The 14,407-nt window shown below is 44.5% G+C and overlaps 1 protein-coding gene across 1 annotated transcript in view; it reads right to left on the minus strand.

Annotated features, from left to right (window-relative positions):
- Nucleotides 1–14,407, minus strand: part of LOC311037333 (uncharacterized protein) — a gene marked incomplete at both ends in the record, with an annotated part of 559,758 nt that overhangs the window by 512,249 nt on the left and 33,102 nt on the right. Inside the window, 4 exons of the mRNA XM_084046460.1 lie at nucleotides 9,447–9,489; nucleotides 9,839–9,993; nucleotides 10,338–10,472; nucleotides 11,439–11,592. Coding sequence (XP_083902586.1) covers nucleotides 9,447–9,489; nucleotides 9,839–9,993; nucleotides 10,338–10,472; nucleotides 11,439–11,592 — 487 coding nt within the window. The remainder of the gene's footprint in view (nucleotides 1–9,446; nucleotides 9,490–9,838; nucleotides 9,994–10,337; nucleotides 10,473–11,438; nucleotides 11,593–14,407) is intronic.

Genomic DNA, 14,407 nt, shown 5'->3' on the forward strand with positions numbered 1-14,407 from the left:
AGCACTTATTACACTGCCAGCTCCACCATTACACCAACAACACACACACACCACCACACATTCGCCCTTACATTTCTTACATGCCGCACCACTGCCCATTCAACTACCTCACATCCACCTCTCTTCTCTTCACAGCTCAACGCCTCGACAAACAGCGGCAGACAGCGGCACAGAGACGCTCTTTGCAGACGGCAGCGGCCACAGGTATCTACTCACAATTTCACATTACGCCTGTCACACATAGGACTTACTACACTGCCAGCTTCACTATTACAACAACAACAACACCACCACCACACATTACCTCTTACCCTTCTTACATGGACCACCACTGCCCATTCAACTACCTCACATCCAACTCTCTTCTCTTCACAGCTCAACGGCTGGAGAAAACGCGCCACACAGCGGCACAGAGACGCTCTTTGGAGACGGCAGAGGCCAGAGGTAACTACTACACTCCATCAACACACACACACACACCACCACACATTCGCCCTTACATTTCGAACATGGCGCACCACTGCCCATTCACCAACCTCACATCCACCTCTCTTCTCTTTCTTCCCTTCACAGCTCTACGTCTTCAAACAGACCGACTGACACGGAAGCGGAAACGCTCCTTAGACACAGCCCACACCTCAGGTACAATACCTACTCATATTTTACCATCACTGTTCTACTGCTTACACAAATTGCGCCGTGACAAACACATTGCTCATTTATGACATCACTTGCCATACACAATACATATCCAACTCAAATGTCTTCCCTTTCCAGCTGCACACCATGCGAACAGTCGCCAGAGAATCAGCCAGCCTGCTGACACCGAACACCATACTCGCCAACGGCCACGACCACGTCGCAACCCACGTGCCACCAATCCCCACGTTGCCCCACTTGCAACAGCCACTTCGAAAATTCTCAATGGCACTCTTCACATCGCAGAACTGTCACACACACCTGATGCCATTGGCCAGATGACCTGTGTGTGTCTCCACTGTCATGCATTCAAATTCAAGAAGGAGCCCCCCAGGACCTGCTGCATGGCTGGAAAGGTTCACCTGCCAGCCTTTCCTAAGCCCCCACAGGCCCTCTATGACCTGTGGTTCAATGACACCCCTGAGGCAAAACTGTTTCGCACACACAGTCGTGTCCTAAACAATGCTGTCTGCCTCTCCAGTCTGGCCGTACAAGAGCGCACATTCTCCGGCTACTCTCCCTCTGTCATTTTCCAAGGCAGGGTAGTCCAGCGAATGGGCCCACTCCAAGCAGAGAAAGGCGCCCCGCCTCACTTTGCCCAACTTTATGTCCTCGACCCCAGTCTGGAGACAACCACCAGATTTGCCAACATGAGTCTTCCCACAAAGTTACCCCAGCATGCGAAAGACACATTGAAGCAATTGCTGCAGACTGCACAAAGCGCTATTCACCAGCACAATGTGTTCATTTCAGATTTCAAGCAGATTCTGGAAATCCCTGAACAACAACTAACCGGCGGCACTGTTGTCATCAGTGCCAAAGCCAGGCCACGGGGAGGCCACTCCAGAGTTTACAATGTGCAGTCCAATCTCCAAGAACTAAGCATTGTCACCAATCAAAAGAAACATGACCTGGTCCTCCACTTACGTGGCGGAGGTCTCACCACCATATCTGACCTCAATCCCAAAGCTATGCCCCTCCACTTCACACTCCTCTTCATTGAAGGCACATCTGGCTGGGACAATGATCTCAAGCAAACACCAGTAGACAGTCAAGCCGCCAGTAGTAAAAGGCTCACAGCCCGTGCCTTCTTCACCTACCACCTGAATCTCCGCCACACTGCCAGTGACTACCTTTTCCAGGCTGGCCGCCTGTTCCAAGAATGGATCCTCAATGCATGGATCACATGCGAGAACCAGCGGCTGACTTTCCAACGCTTCAACCAGAAAGCATTACGGGCTGACACCTACAAGAACGTCCAACAGGCTGTGGCTGAGCGTAGACAGCAACAGAGTGCTCCATTCCATCCGGATTCTCTGTACCACAATGAGCAAGAAAATGCAGTGGGAAGAATAATCCTTGCCAGCTCCTTCCAAGGCAGTCCACGCTGGTACCACAACAAGTTCCAGGACGCTATGGCCATAGTCCGGCACATGCGCAAGCCAGACCTCTTTATCACTGTCACCTGCAATCCACAATGGTCGGAGATTACAGAAGCCCTCACCCCTGGCCAGACAACCCAAGACCGACCTGACCTGGTGGCCCGAGTATTCAAATTAAAGAAAGATCAGCTCATGCAAGACATCACCAAGGGCTGCATCTTTGGCAAAACAATTGGGTTCCTCTGGGTCGTGGAATTCCAAAAAAGAGGCTTGCCGCACTGTCACCTACTCCTCATTCTGGCAGATAAGGACAGCCCCAAGACACCAGACCAAGTGGACCAAATTGTCTCCGCAGAACTACCCCCTGATCCAGAAGAAACTGGGATCTCTGCGGAGGAAAAAGCACGCCGACAGCCACTGTGGAATATTGTACTCAGAAACATGATCCACGGCCCCTGCGGAGCACAGGACACCACTTCTGTCTGCATGGAGAAGGGACACTGCACCAAGAAGTTCCCAAAGCCATTCCAGTCAAGAACAATCATGGAGACCAAAAACAAAACCCATCCTGTCTACCGCCGTCGCTGTCCAACTGACGGCGGCCGAACTGCAAAGAAGAAGGACAAGGACATTGACAACAGCTGGGTCGTGCCCTACAATCCCTACCTCAGCCTCCGATACAACTGCCACATCAACGTAGAAACCTGCACCTCTCCATCGGCCGCAAAATATCTATACAAATATATCACCAAGGGCCCTGACCGGGCAATGGTCTCTGCTACAGTTGATGACGCACCGCCAGCCCGTGATGAGATTCGCGACTATGAAGACATGCGTTCCATTGGATCGAGCGAGGCCTGCTGGAAAATCTTTGCCTTCAACATCTCCAAGAACCACCCTCCTGTCCAAGCACTACGGCTGCATCTAAAAGACGAACAGCAAGTTTACTTCGCCGGGGGCCATGAGGACACTGTGTTGCAGCGGGACAGGACCACAGTTGACTGCCTTCTTCACATTCAATGACAAAGAGAAGGCAACCAAGGGTCCACAATACGACCCTACAACCATGCCGCGCTATATTGACATGCCGCAAAAACACACGTACACAAACAACACCTGGCATCACAGGAAGAAAAAAAAACCTCACCATTGGCCGGGTCCACACCGTCAGCCCCTCAACTCGAGACCTCTTCTACCTCAGAATGCTCCTGCACCATGACCACTGCAAGGGGAAGACAAGTTTTGAGGACCTCATCTCCATCAATGGCAGAGCCCGCGACAGCTACAAGGACGTGTGCATTGAGCTTGGCCTATTACATGACGACAAAGAGTGGTCCACTGTCCTTACTGAGGCTGCTGCCACACAGCTCTGCCCCCAGATTCGTCTCCTATTCGTCACCATCCTCATCTTCTGCCAACCAGCTCAACCCAAAACACTCTTTGACGACAACTGGAAACTCTGGACCGACGACTTCAAACGGCAAGGAGAACGCAGGGGCCTGACCTTCACTGAGCAACAGCTCAAAACCATGGTGCGCCTGGATCTGCAAGTCTGCCTCCAGTCACATCACCAGGACCTACACCTCTTTGAACTGGAGCCCATGACTGATGTGGAAAAGGCCACTGTCCATGGCTTGGTCAACATCGAAGAGCCTCTGATCCGTGAGGAGATGAACTATGATGTGCGCGAGTTGGCAGCCAATGTGGAGGCCACTATTCCAAAATTCACTGCTGCCCAACACCACATTTACGACACTGTCATGGAGGCAGTCAGACGAGAGCAAAGCCTCCAACTATTCATATCAGCACGTGGCGGTTGTGGTAAGACCTTCCTGCTCAATGCTATACTGGATGCAGTGCGCAGTCTAGAACCAGGTGGCTGTATTGCCCTTGCCATGGCAACCACTGGCATTGCTGCCCAACTCCTTCACCTGGGAAGAACACTCCATTCGCGGCTGAAAGCACCTCTCCACCCAACAGAGGACACAACCTTGCACATCACAGCACAGAGCAACCTAGCCAAGCTGGTGCGCCGGTCACGCCTCCTGCTGATTGACGAAGCCACCATGATGCACCGCTACCTGCTGGAGGCACTTGACCGCACACTGCAAGACCTGATGAATAAGCCAAACTGTCCATTTGGTGGAAAAATTATTATCTTGGCTGGTGACTTCCGTCAGTGTCTCCCAGTGGTTCAAGGGGCAAATGCGGCCCAAATTGTACAGATCTGCCTCAACAACTCAGAGCTCTGGAAACACTTCGCCGTATTCAGCCTCACAGAGAACATGCGCGTCAGGGCCAGTGGTGACCCACGCCTGGAGGAGTTCGACAAGTGGACTCTCAGCATTGGCGATGGCACAGCCAATGATGACAACAACTTCGTCTCCATCCCCGAGGACATGTGTTTCCACATTCAAGCCAACACCGCCCTTGACAACACAGCAGAGGAGAACTCCATAAAGGAGTTCTGCAACACCATCTTCCCTGACTTGCCCAACAACTTCACTAACAGTGGGTGGATGGATGGCAGATCACTGCTTGCCCCTACCAACAGGGAAGTCGACACCATCAATGACATCATGGAGACCTGGATGCCAGGTACCTCCACCAAGCTCAGCAGTGCTGACACCCTGGAACACGACCAAGATGCAATGCGCTTCAACGTGGAATTTCTAAACACCCTCTGCCCACATGGATTTCCCAGGCACATCATCACCCTCAAGCCTGGCATGCCTTTGATGCTACTCCGCAACATCAGCCCCAAAGACGGACTCTGCAATGGGACAAAACTCTTATTCCAGAGGACCCTCAACAACAAGCTGCTGCTGTGCAAAACAGCAGCCACGCAAAAGGAGGTCCTCATCCCTCGAATCAAGTTCATTCCTGATGCTGGACTTTTCACTTTTGACTGGGCCAGGCGACAGTTTCCAGTCCGCACTGCTTTCGCCACCACCATCAACAAATCACAAGGGCAAACACTTACAACAGTTGGGGTCTGGCTTCGATCCCCTGTCTTCACTCACGGACAGCTCTATGTTGCCAGTTCAAGAACCGGTGACCCAGCAGCCCTGAAGTATGCCATACACCAGCAGGAAAACCACACTGAAAACGTCACTGAAAACGTGGTTTTCACAAAAGTGCTTCTTCCCCACTGAGGTAAGGCTGTCGCATTCTCCCATGTGTCGTTTCTGATTGCTCTACATTACTAACAATGCCTACAACTTCAACAAACAACAACAACAAACATCACTGTCTTCACTCTCACATGTCTCACATTGTGTGCTTGACTCCTGCCTTCGCCTTTTCTCCCATTCTGCAGGCTCTGCCATGACAACCTGTGGGCCTGACGACGTCGCCACTGTCTTTCACACCATTTCATTTTTATACACCTTTTACACCAATAAACTGCTCACTTCATCTCCTGCCATTTGGTCTCTCTTTTAACATTGTACACCACTGCACACTGCTCACAGGTCTGCCATGCCAGGTGTGAGTAATCACAAAGTGGGTTTGGGTCCTTGCAGAGGTGATGCACGTCACCTCTTTAGGTGCCTGTAAGGTGGCACTGCAAAGTGAACGACGCGTCACGCTAGACGTTCGGGCCGCGTAGCGGCCCGAACTTCTAGTTTATTTACATTATTTACATATATTACATTATAAATACCTTCCACACATTGTCTGACCCTCAGAATATAAATATATACACTTTATTTGTCAGATTTGATTGCTTTGTTATAGAGTTATTTAAGAAATACTTCAAAATCGGCAGCCATTTTGATATGCAAATTAGGAGGTTAAGCACTAAGAATTTTGCTTGGGAACAGTGTTTTTCTGATTCCGCACCCTTGAATTATGTAAAATGGCCTTGTTCCCAACTTTTACCCCGAAATGCCTCTAACCTCCTTATAGAAGGCCTTTTTTCTGAAATCCCACCGGTCTAACATGACTTGTCCAATTCTCAAGAATGGGTGATATATAATACTACTTATTAACCCATATACTATATCACAGTTATGTAGTGTATATATATAGTACCACTTATTAACCCATACATACCAGTCATACTGTGTGTATATATAATACTACTTATTAACTCATACATAACAGTCATACAGTGTATATATAATACTACTTATTAACTCATACATAACAGTCATACAGTGTATATATAATACTACTTATTAACTCATAAATAACAGTCATACAGTGTATATATACTTACTCCTCTGCCTCCAACAGGTCTGTGGTCACATAATTAACGGGAATTAATCCCTCCTGACCTGTACTGATTAACATAGCCTTACACCACGCCTTTTCTGGTCTGCATAGAGAGAGAGAGAGGGTGGGGTTGAGGAAGGAAGATCAAACTATATAGCAGATTAACAAACTTACGAATACATAACACAGTGTATATATTGTATGAAACAATTACAACAACATGTATCACAGCACTTTACATAATAAGTAACTTCATACAAGACATGTGAAGCCTCAAGTTTTTAGCTCTAGTTTGTGAGTTTGTTCTAAAGGCCTATATGTTTAAAACATGGAAAACTAAAGATGAACAATGTGTCACACTCACTTCTCTAAGATTTTGAGTTTGTCTCCCTTCTTGAAACTCAATTCGTCCATTTCCTTGGCCTCAAAGTCGTACAGAGCGATGGCATCTTCTACAGGGTGGGATGAAGAGATGTATGAAAGAGAGGATGAAGGGATGTGTATAATACAGTATATAAACAGTAGCAGTAAGGTGGGATAAAGCTTGTGTATAATACAGTATATAAACAGTAGCAGTAAGGTGGGATAAAGCTTGTGTATAATACAGTATATAAACAGTAGCAGTAAGGTGGGATAAAGCTTGTGTATAATACAGTATATAAACAGTAACAGTAAGGTGGGATAAAGCTTGTGTATAATACAGTATATAAACAGTAGCAGTAAGGTGTGATAAAGCTTGTGTATAATACAGTATATTAACAGTAACAGTAAGGTGGGATAAAGCTTGTATATAATACAGTATATAAACAGTAGCAGTAGGGTGGGATAAAGCTTGTGTATAATACAGTATATTAACAGTAACAGTAAGGTGGGATAAAGCTTGTGTATAATACAGTATATAAACAGTAGCAGTAAGGTGTGATAAAGCTTGTGTATAATACAGTATATAAACAGTAGCAGTAAGGTGGGATAAAGCTTGCGTATAATACAGTATATAAACAGTAGCAGTAAGGTGGGATAAAGCTTGTATAATACAGTATATAAACAGTAACAGTAAGGTGGGATAAAGCTTGTGTATAATACAGTATATAAACAGTAGCAGTAGGGTGGGATAAATATTATTTTTGGAGGATTATGTATAAGAGTCTACTTTCTCTTGCTTTGTCATCATGTCATTTGTTAAGTGATATGAACTGATTACTGTTTAAACACACTTGTCTATCATGTATCCTGATTGGATAAAATTGGTATCTTGACCTGAAAACCTTCTGTTTACTAAATAATGTTTACTGGAGTATGGAGGTGTATTATTATTATTAATTATTATTAATGTATTTATTTTCCAGGAGCGGTTGGGGGTGGGGGGTGCTTAATTTTAAGGGAGCACAATCAGCACATCCCTTCACTTTAGATGTCCACAACGCCACCATTTACACAGTTGCAGTGGATGACCTTATCAAATGATACTTTCCAATCAGCTTTAGCAATAAGGAAATACTCTTAAATTAAATGAATCAATAGAAGAATGCAGCGTTATTCAAAGTGTTTGGATACACAGTTGGGTGATTGTCAAGGGAGGATTCCTGTGCACAGACATTAAAGTGTTTATGAGGAGAAACCACAAAGACATCTATGAATGCATTATGTGCAATCAGAGCATGGATTCCTACTATATGAAAACAAAGAAAAACATTCATTAGTCCATAGCTTACATTCTTTATAAGAGTCCAAGGAGGGAACCGTCTTATCCATTCACATAAGACGCCGTGCTTTGATTAATTGATTAATGAATCTGTGGTAGATGTTACCAGATATCCTTGCATCTGTCCATTATTGAGGTGTAGTTCCTGATGAACAACATCTATATCATCTGATTTTGGTTTCATGATTTCTATGAGCATGTGTGACTGTTACATTGTCTGCAGGTTACGCTGCTAATCTTTATTGTCACAATAATGAGATGTTTTTTGAACATCTAACACTTACTTTCTAGTCAGATGCTTTATTTGAAATCAATGCTTTCAAATAAACCCAGATGTGTCACAGTCCCTGGACCACACATGGACAAATGACATCAACTTGCTATGGGCATTGTCCTTCTTGAGTAAAAAAAATGGTAGTTATAGAAGGCAATTATAATTGTACTCCTCTCTTGTGCCTCACCTGTCTGTCTGTCTGTCTGTCTGTCTGTCTGTCTGTCTGTCTGTCTGTCTGTCTGTCTGTCTGTCTGTCTGTCTGTCTGTCTGTCTGCCACCTTACCCCCTCATTCCCAGTTTGTTAATAAACACCCATGAACTGAGTACTGCGTCTGCATTTGCGTCGGACAGTTCTTGGTATCGTGACAAGATGGGTTTCATTAACCGACTTCTACAGCACACTGCTTGTGTTTGACTGGTGGTGTATTGGGTCGTAGGTGCAAGAGAATGACAGTATGCAGTATGTATGATCTTCACCTGTGTTATTGTAAATTTGGAAAGGCAAAATCTGAGTGTTCCTTTATCTTGCTGGCACCTGACGGTGGGTTAGGCTGCTTGTTCCCCCCACCTGTCGTAGGCCTATAGCCTCGTATGCGGACTCGCATGCGGAGCTGCGGTTACTTTAGCTCCTGATGGTTCAGTGGCGTGCTGCCTCGTGGAGCAGCCAGGGAGCGCTGACTGCGTGGCCTTTTCCACGTCATAGCCTCATATGTGGACTCTCACGCTGTCAGCTCCGGTTGGTTGGGTGGCGTGCTGCTTCATGGACCAGAGCACTGATGACGGCATGGCCTCTCATTGGCTAGTGTGGCTCTCTGAATCTGAGGTAAAGAGCTGCATATATTGTAATTGTATCTTTGTTTTAAATTGTATTGATCAGTCTATATTAATGTATTTTGTTTTATTAGGAGGAGCTCTGTACCTCTGCTGTTTTTGTCCTTTTGTTATTTTCTGGATTAGGTTATTTTGTTAAAATAGGTTTATGTATTGTTTTGTGCAAACCAGCGGTTTATTTCTTTGAGGCTTAATGAGAGAGGTATATTGGGCTCCAGCCGTGCCAGAAGTAGTAGGAGTGGCCATAGTTGTAGGCCCGACAGGTGGTTGGTCACGGGTTGTAGGCTGTACAATTGTAATTTAAAACAATAAAATAATTGGTACAGCTGGTACATCTCACCTGTCTCGTCTGCTGTGGTGTCTCTGGTCTCCTCATATTCTCCCTGCAGCCACAAGTGAGACATTATTAATCATTGTCCTCCCAGTGTGTACTTTGATGTGTTGTCAACATTTTAGCAGTTGCACAATATGCTCTGAAAGTACATTTGGACAAAAAGTAACACCTCCAACCAAAAGGTAAGAATGACAATATCAGACATGAAATGTAATAGTTAATAGTGCAGTGTGTGTGTGTGTGTGTGTGTGTGTGTGTGTGTGTGTGTGTGTGTGTGTGTGTGTGTGTGTGTGTGTGGGGGGGGGGGTACATTTTCGGTACTTTTTTTTAATGAATTACTCGTGACAGTTCTGCACAGTGTTGCTGTCAATAAATCTTCCAGAATGGTAGAAACCTACCAGGACTGACTCCAGATGTTTAAAGGTGGGCCGGTCCTCTGGTTTGTCCTTCCAGCATTCCAGCATGATGTTGTAGATCTCCAGAGGACATCTCTGCAGCAACTCCATGCGGTAGCCTTCCTTCACTTTACGTTCCACTTCTTCATTGTTCATCCCTGGTGAGAGGAACACATTAATTATTGAGTAAGTGGAGGATGTGTTATCATTTCTGTAACTTAATAAACTCCTGGGCTTGGGTGGGACCAGATATTGACTTGTCCTGGGTGAGAAATCATTTATTTAAATTGAATTTGTGGGGGATTTCTGTTCTATTGAAGAGTACAGTGGATAGAGACAGGGTGAGGCTGGAGGCGACATGTGACACAGCACCACATGTGGAATCAAAAGCAGGACATAGAGCTCTTTTAAAAAAAAGGAAGGAAAATCTAATTTCTATTACTATTTAATGCTTGTTTCAGCTTTGTGCTGCATGAGATATTGTAGTGAGTGTGTTTCTGACCTGGGTATGGTAAGCATCCACAGCTGATGATCTCAGTTAGCAGGATGCCAAAGGACCACACATCAGATTTAATGCTGAAGAAGTACGGCTCCATCATGGCCTCGGGTGCTGACCACTTGACAGGATACTTCTCTCCTGTTAATGTAGAGGAAATGGGTCACATCAATAACAATATTGCGTGTAATAATATTGCCTCACAGTATCAATACATCATATCTGATATCACAGGTGGTGGTGGTAACATTCAATTTGAAACCACTGCTCAATTAGGATATACACCATGGATGAGATTCTGGATGAGAAAAGATTCAAGATTAAAAATATGATTTATATTGTCACATTTGCCCAAGAGTGAAATTCCTGGGGTTTGGTTCCTCAACAACACTGTAGCAGTAATAGCCTAAAAACAAAGAGATGATTAAAGAAAGAAACATCAAGTATGCACACTGACTACAGCACACTTTGAGATGATTGAAGGTGCTGTGTGTATGGGTCCTACTTCTAAATATGATACCCATGCACGTATGTCTGTCTGTCTGTCTGTCTGTCTGTCTGTCTGTCTGTCTGTCTGTCCGATATATTTATAATGCTGTGACAAAACAACAGATATACAGTAGGTTCTGCTGGGCAGAATGTGTGTTTTATAAATATTGAACTAACTAAAGTTTTAACACAAGCTTGTGACTAATTAATAAATATATTGGAACACAGTTTATTGTGTACACATACAAGGTTTCCACTGATAGTGACAATTATGCAAGACAGAAAAGGCATAGATTACTGAGAAGAAGAAAAAGAAGAAAAAACAGGATGAAATGTGTTAAAGAGGTATAAACCCTTTGGCTCTGTTCATTTGCTGTAGTTTCCGTTACAACGCATGTATTTCTACATTGGCAAAGACATGAACTTAAAGTGGTTTTGTTCACCAAACTGTCTCCTCCATTGCCAGAATGTAAAAACACCATGGAGGAATATGTTTACATTTTACAATGCAGATAAGCATGAGGACAGAATACAGTACTAGGCATTGTTAGAAAGTTGCTGTAAAAGCTGTAGAAATACCTGAAAGCCCAGTGTGGGTCAATAGTGATATAGTCTCACCTTTCTCAGCTATGTACTCATTGTCCTCAATGATTCTGGCAAGGTGAAAGCCAGAGATTTTGCAGACTAAAGTATTGCTGACCAGAATATTTTCAGCTCTCAGGTTTGTGTGGATACAGTTTCTCTGCTCCATGTAGGCCATACCCTCAGCAATCTAGGAGAAAACAGTCAGAAATAGAACAGTCAATAGGCTATCACTGTCTGCCACAAAATAGATGGCTCTCTGTGGACTATTGTCTCAACAAATTGTGTCATAATCTGCACTTTATCACCAAGTACAGTATAAGTTTAATACAAGGAATTTGCTTCGGCAACCCAACAAAAGACCAGGGATGCACGAATACCAACAAAATATGCTTTTTTAAATTACATTGCAGTTTGTCCAGCTCTTTGAGTGGTGAATGGTAAATTGACCACAACTGATCAAGCCTTTGGCTTTTTTGTGTCACTAATTTGGTGTGTTTTTAACTCATGCTGCATGTTTGTACCTTTAAAAAGTGTCAATATTTCCAATGAATCAATCAAACATCCAGGACATCATGCACAAATATTGGACAAAGCAAAACATGATACAGAAAGCAGTGGTGTGTTCTACCGTCAGATGCTGTGTACGGCGTATACCTTGAGATTTTTTTTCGTCGCTACCGTACACCTTCAAAAACTGTTTCATCCATTGACAGAGGCACATGGGAAAAGATGGCGGCAGTGGCAGTGGGTGGTTTGGAAGGCTCCACTCATCTGCAAACTTTTTTTAACAACGCTGCCCTTAAACTCATCTTCCAATTTGTTATGGTATTTTTGGGGCTTTTTAGTAAGTCACTGCCCTATTCTATTTTGAAATGGTGCGGTAAAAACAAGAGAAAACATAATCTTCACAACGCCGGTCTGTACCTCCTCGTCTGTGGCCTCCTACTGCTGGTGCCTGTCCTATCCACCTGTGACACACCGGGCACTGAGGCTAAAGAGCAACACTGTGAGGACCACACCAGTGATCCACTTGGCATTTTATCAGTAAAAACACAACTGAATTTTTTTGGACATGGCTACGCTGTCGTCTTTGAACGGGTTCTCAACGATGGCCGCGCTCAGGTCATTAAGTCATCACACAAACCCATAACGAGACGATTGAGCAGCAGTTGGCACACAGCCAAAATGCTATTACTACTGTTGATGTTATCAGGGGACGTTCAACGTAACCCTGGGCCCTCTCCACAACAAGCGGGCGGCTATGCAACGAAGCAAGACACCATCCTGCAGGTGCAGTTTGAATCATCTCCAGCGATCGAATTCCTCCAGACTGTAACGCCATCTACAACAATCCCGCTGTCACAACTTACCGGTGCTCCCATGTCGCTGGGTGGCATGTGTCTGGGTGGAACCGCGGCGGACGCTGCCCTGGGGGGCGCGGGAGAGGAGTTTCGTCGGCAGGATTGCTTGGCGGAGGCATGGATAGGTGAACAAGCCTTTTCAACCACCGTCGCTGGAATCAACTCGCCGGGCGTTCGGGAATCTACGGGTGTCACGGTGCCAGCTGGGCTCGTGCAGCGGCCAACGTTACATCGCGGAGGAGCGGCGGAGAACACCGTGCAATGTCATCCGGCACGCGCTGCTGTTTCGGCAGTAGTAGAATGTGATCAGCCCCGGGCCGATGCCATTGGCACTCGGGTGAGTCCTGAGGTTGCATATGCCTTATCAACAACAACAGACAGTATTCACGATGACCCGCCTGGGACAGTAGTCAAGTGTAAACAAAGACGAAGCCCCGCGGGGGGTAAACAACAGTCACGTGACTCTCGTCATCGCGCAACACTAAAACAGAGAAAGCTCAAGTTCTTTCAAACTGTAAATCATGCACAAGTCATTTGGAATCCACACTCAAAACCTAAAGGATTACTGGGGGTCATTTAAATCAGAAGCCTTTTACCAAAAATAGATCAGATAAGGAAATTGCTCTTGGAGTCTAATTTGGATTTTTTGTGTATATCTGAGAGTTGGTTGAACTGCAATGTCTCCACTGACCGAGTTAATATATCTGGATACTCATGCTATAGGAAAGACAGAATAACAGGTAAAGTAGGATGGGGGGGTGTTCTAATTTACATTAGGGAGCGTTTTAAATGTGTAGAACTTGAACTGGATGTAAACTTGGAGTGTTTGGGACTTAATGTAATACTTTCCCCAAATATGAATTTTAATATAGTTGTGCTTTATAACCCTCCATCTCATAATGTTGATCTGTATAATGAACTCAAGAGTCTTCTTTCTGCTTGTGATAAATGCAATGAGACCATATTTTTTGGTGACTATAATGTCAACTGGATGGATAAAAGGGGTAAAACTAAACTGAAATCTGTTATGGAGAAATTCAAATATAAACAGCTGATAGATAAACCTACCCGCATTGCTAGAAAGAGTGAAACTCTTATAGATCTGATTTTCACAAATAGGCCAGAGAGAGCAATAAAAACCTATAATCTTATTACTGGACTCTCAGATCATAATATGATATTAATTGTAAGAAAACTAACAGACAAACGTTTAGTTCACTATAACAAAAAAGAAAATAAAACTTCAACGACAGGAATTCCTAGGACAAACATAGCCATATTTGAACATGAGCTAATGGAAGTCAACTGGGAAAAGGTAACTAGAGAGTCAGATTTAAATAACAGTGTAAATCATTTCACCACAATCATGGGCAATTTGATAAATAAATACACAAAAACTTGGAAAAGCAGACCAAAGAAATATTCTCTCCCATGGTTTAATAATGATATTCTCCAGCTCACTAAAAAACGAGATTTTGCCCTTAAAAGGTCATTAGTAACAAAAAACAACACTGACCACTTCCTCTTCACTGGTCTGAGGAATAAAGTAGTGTCTGAGCTAAGAAAGGCTAGGAGTAACTACTTCCTCAAGCTTATTGAAGAGGCCAATGGCAACAGTTCTAAATTATGGCAGCATATCAA

The sequence above is a fragment of the Gymnoscopelus microlampas genome (genome assembly GCF_963454915.1).
Source record: "Gymnoscopelus microlampas genome assembly, chromosome: 21".
In the NCBI taxonomy this organism is placed as follows: Eukaryota; Metazoa; Chordata; class Actinopteri; order Myctophiformes; family Myctophidae; genus Gymnoscopelus; species Gymnoscopelus microlampas.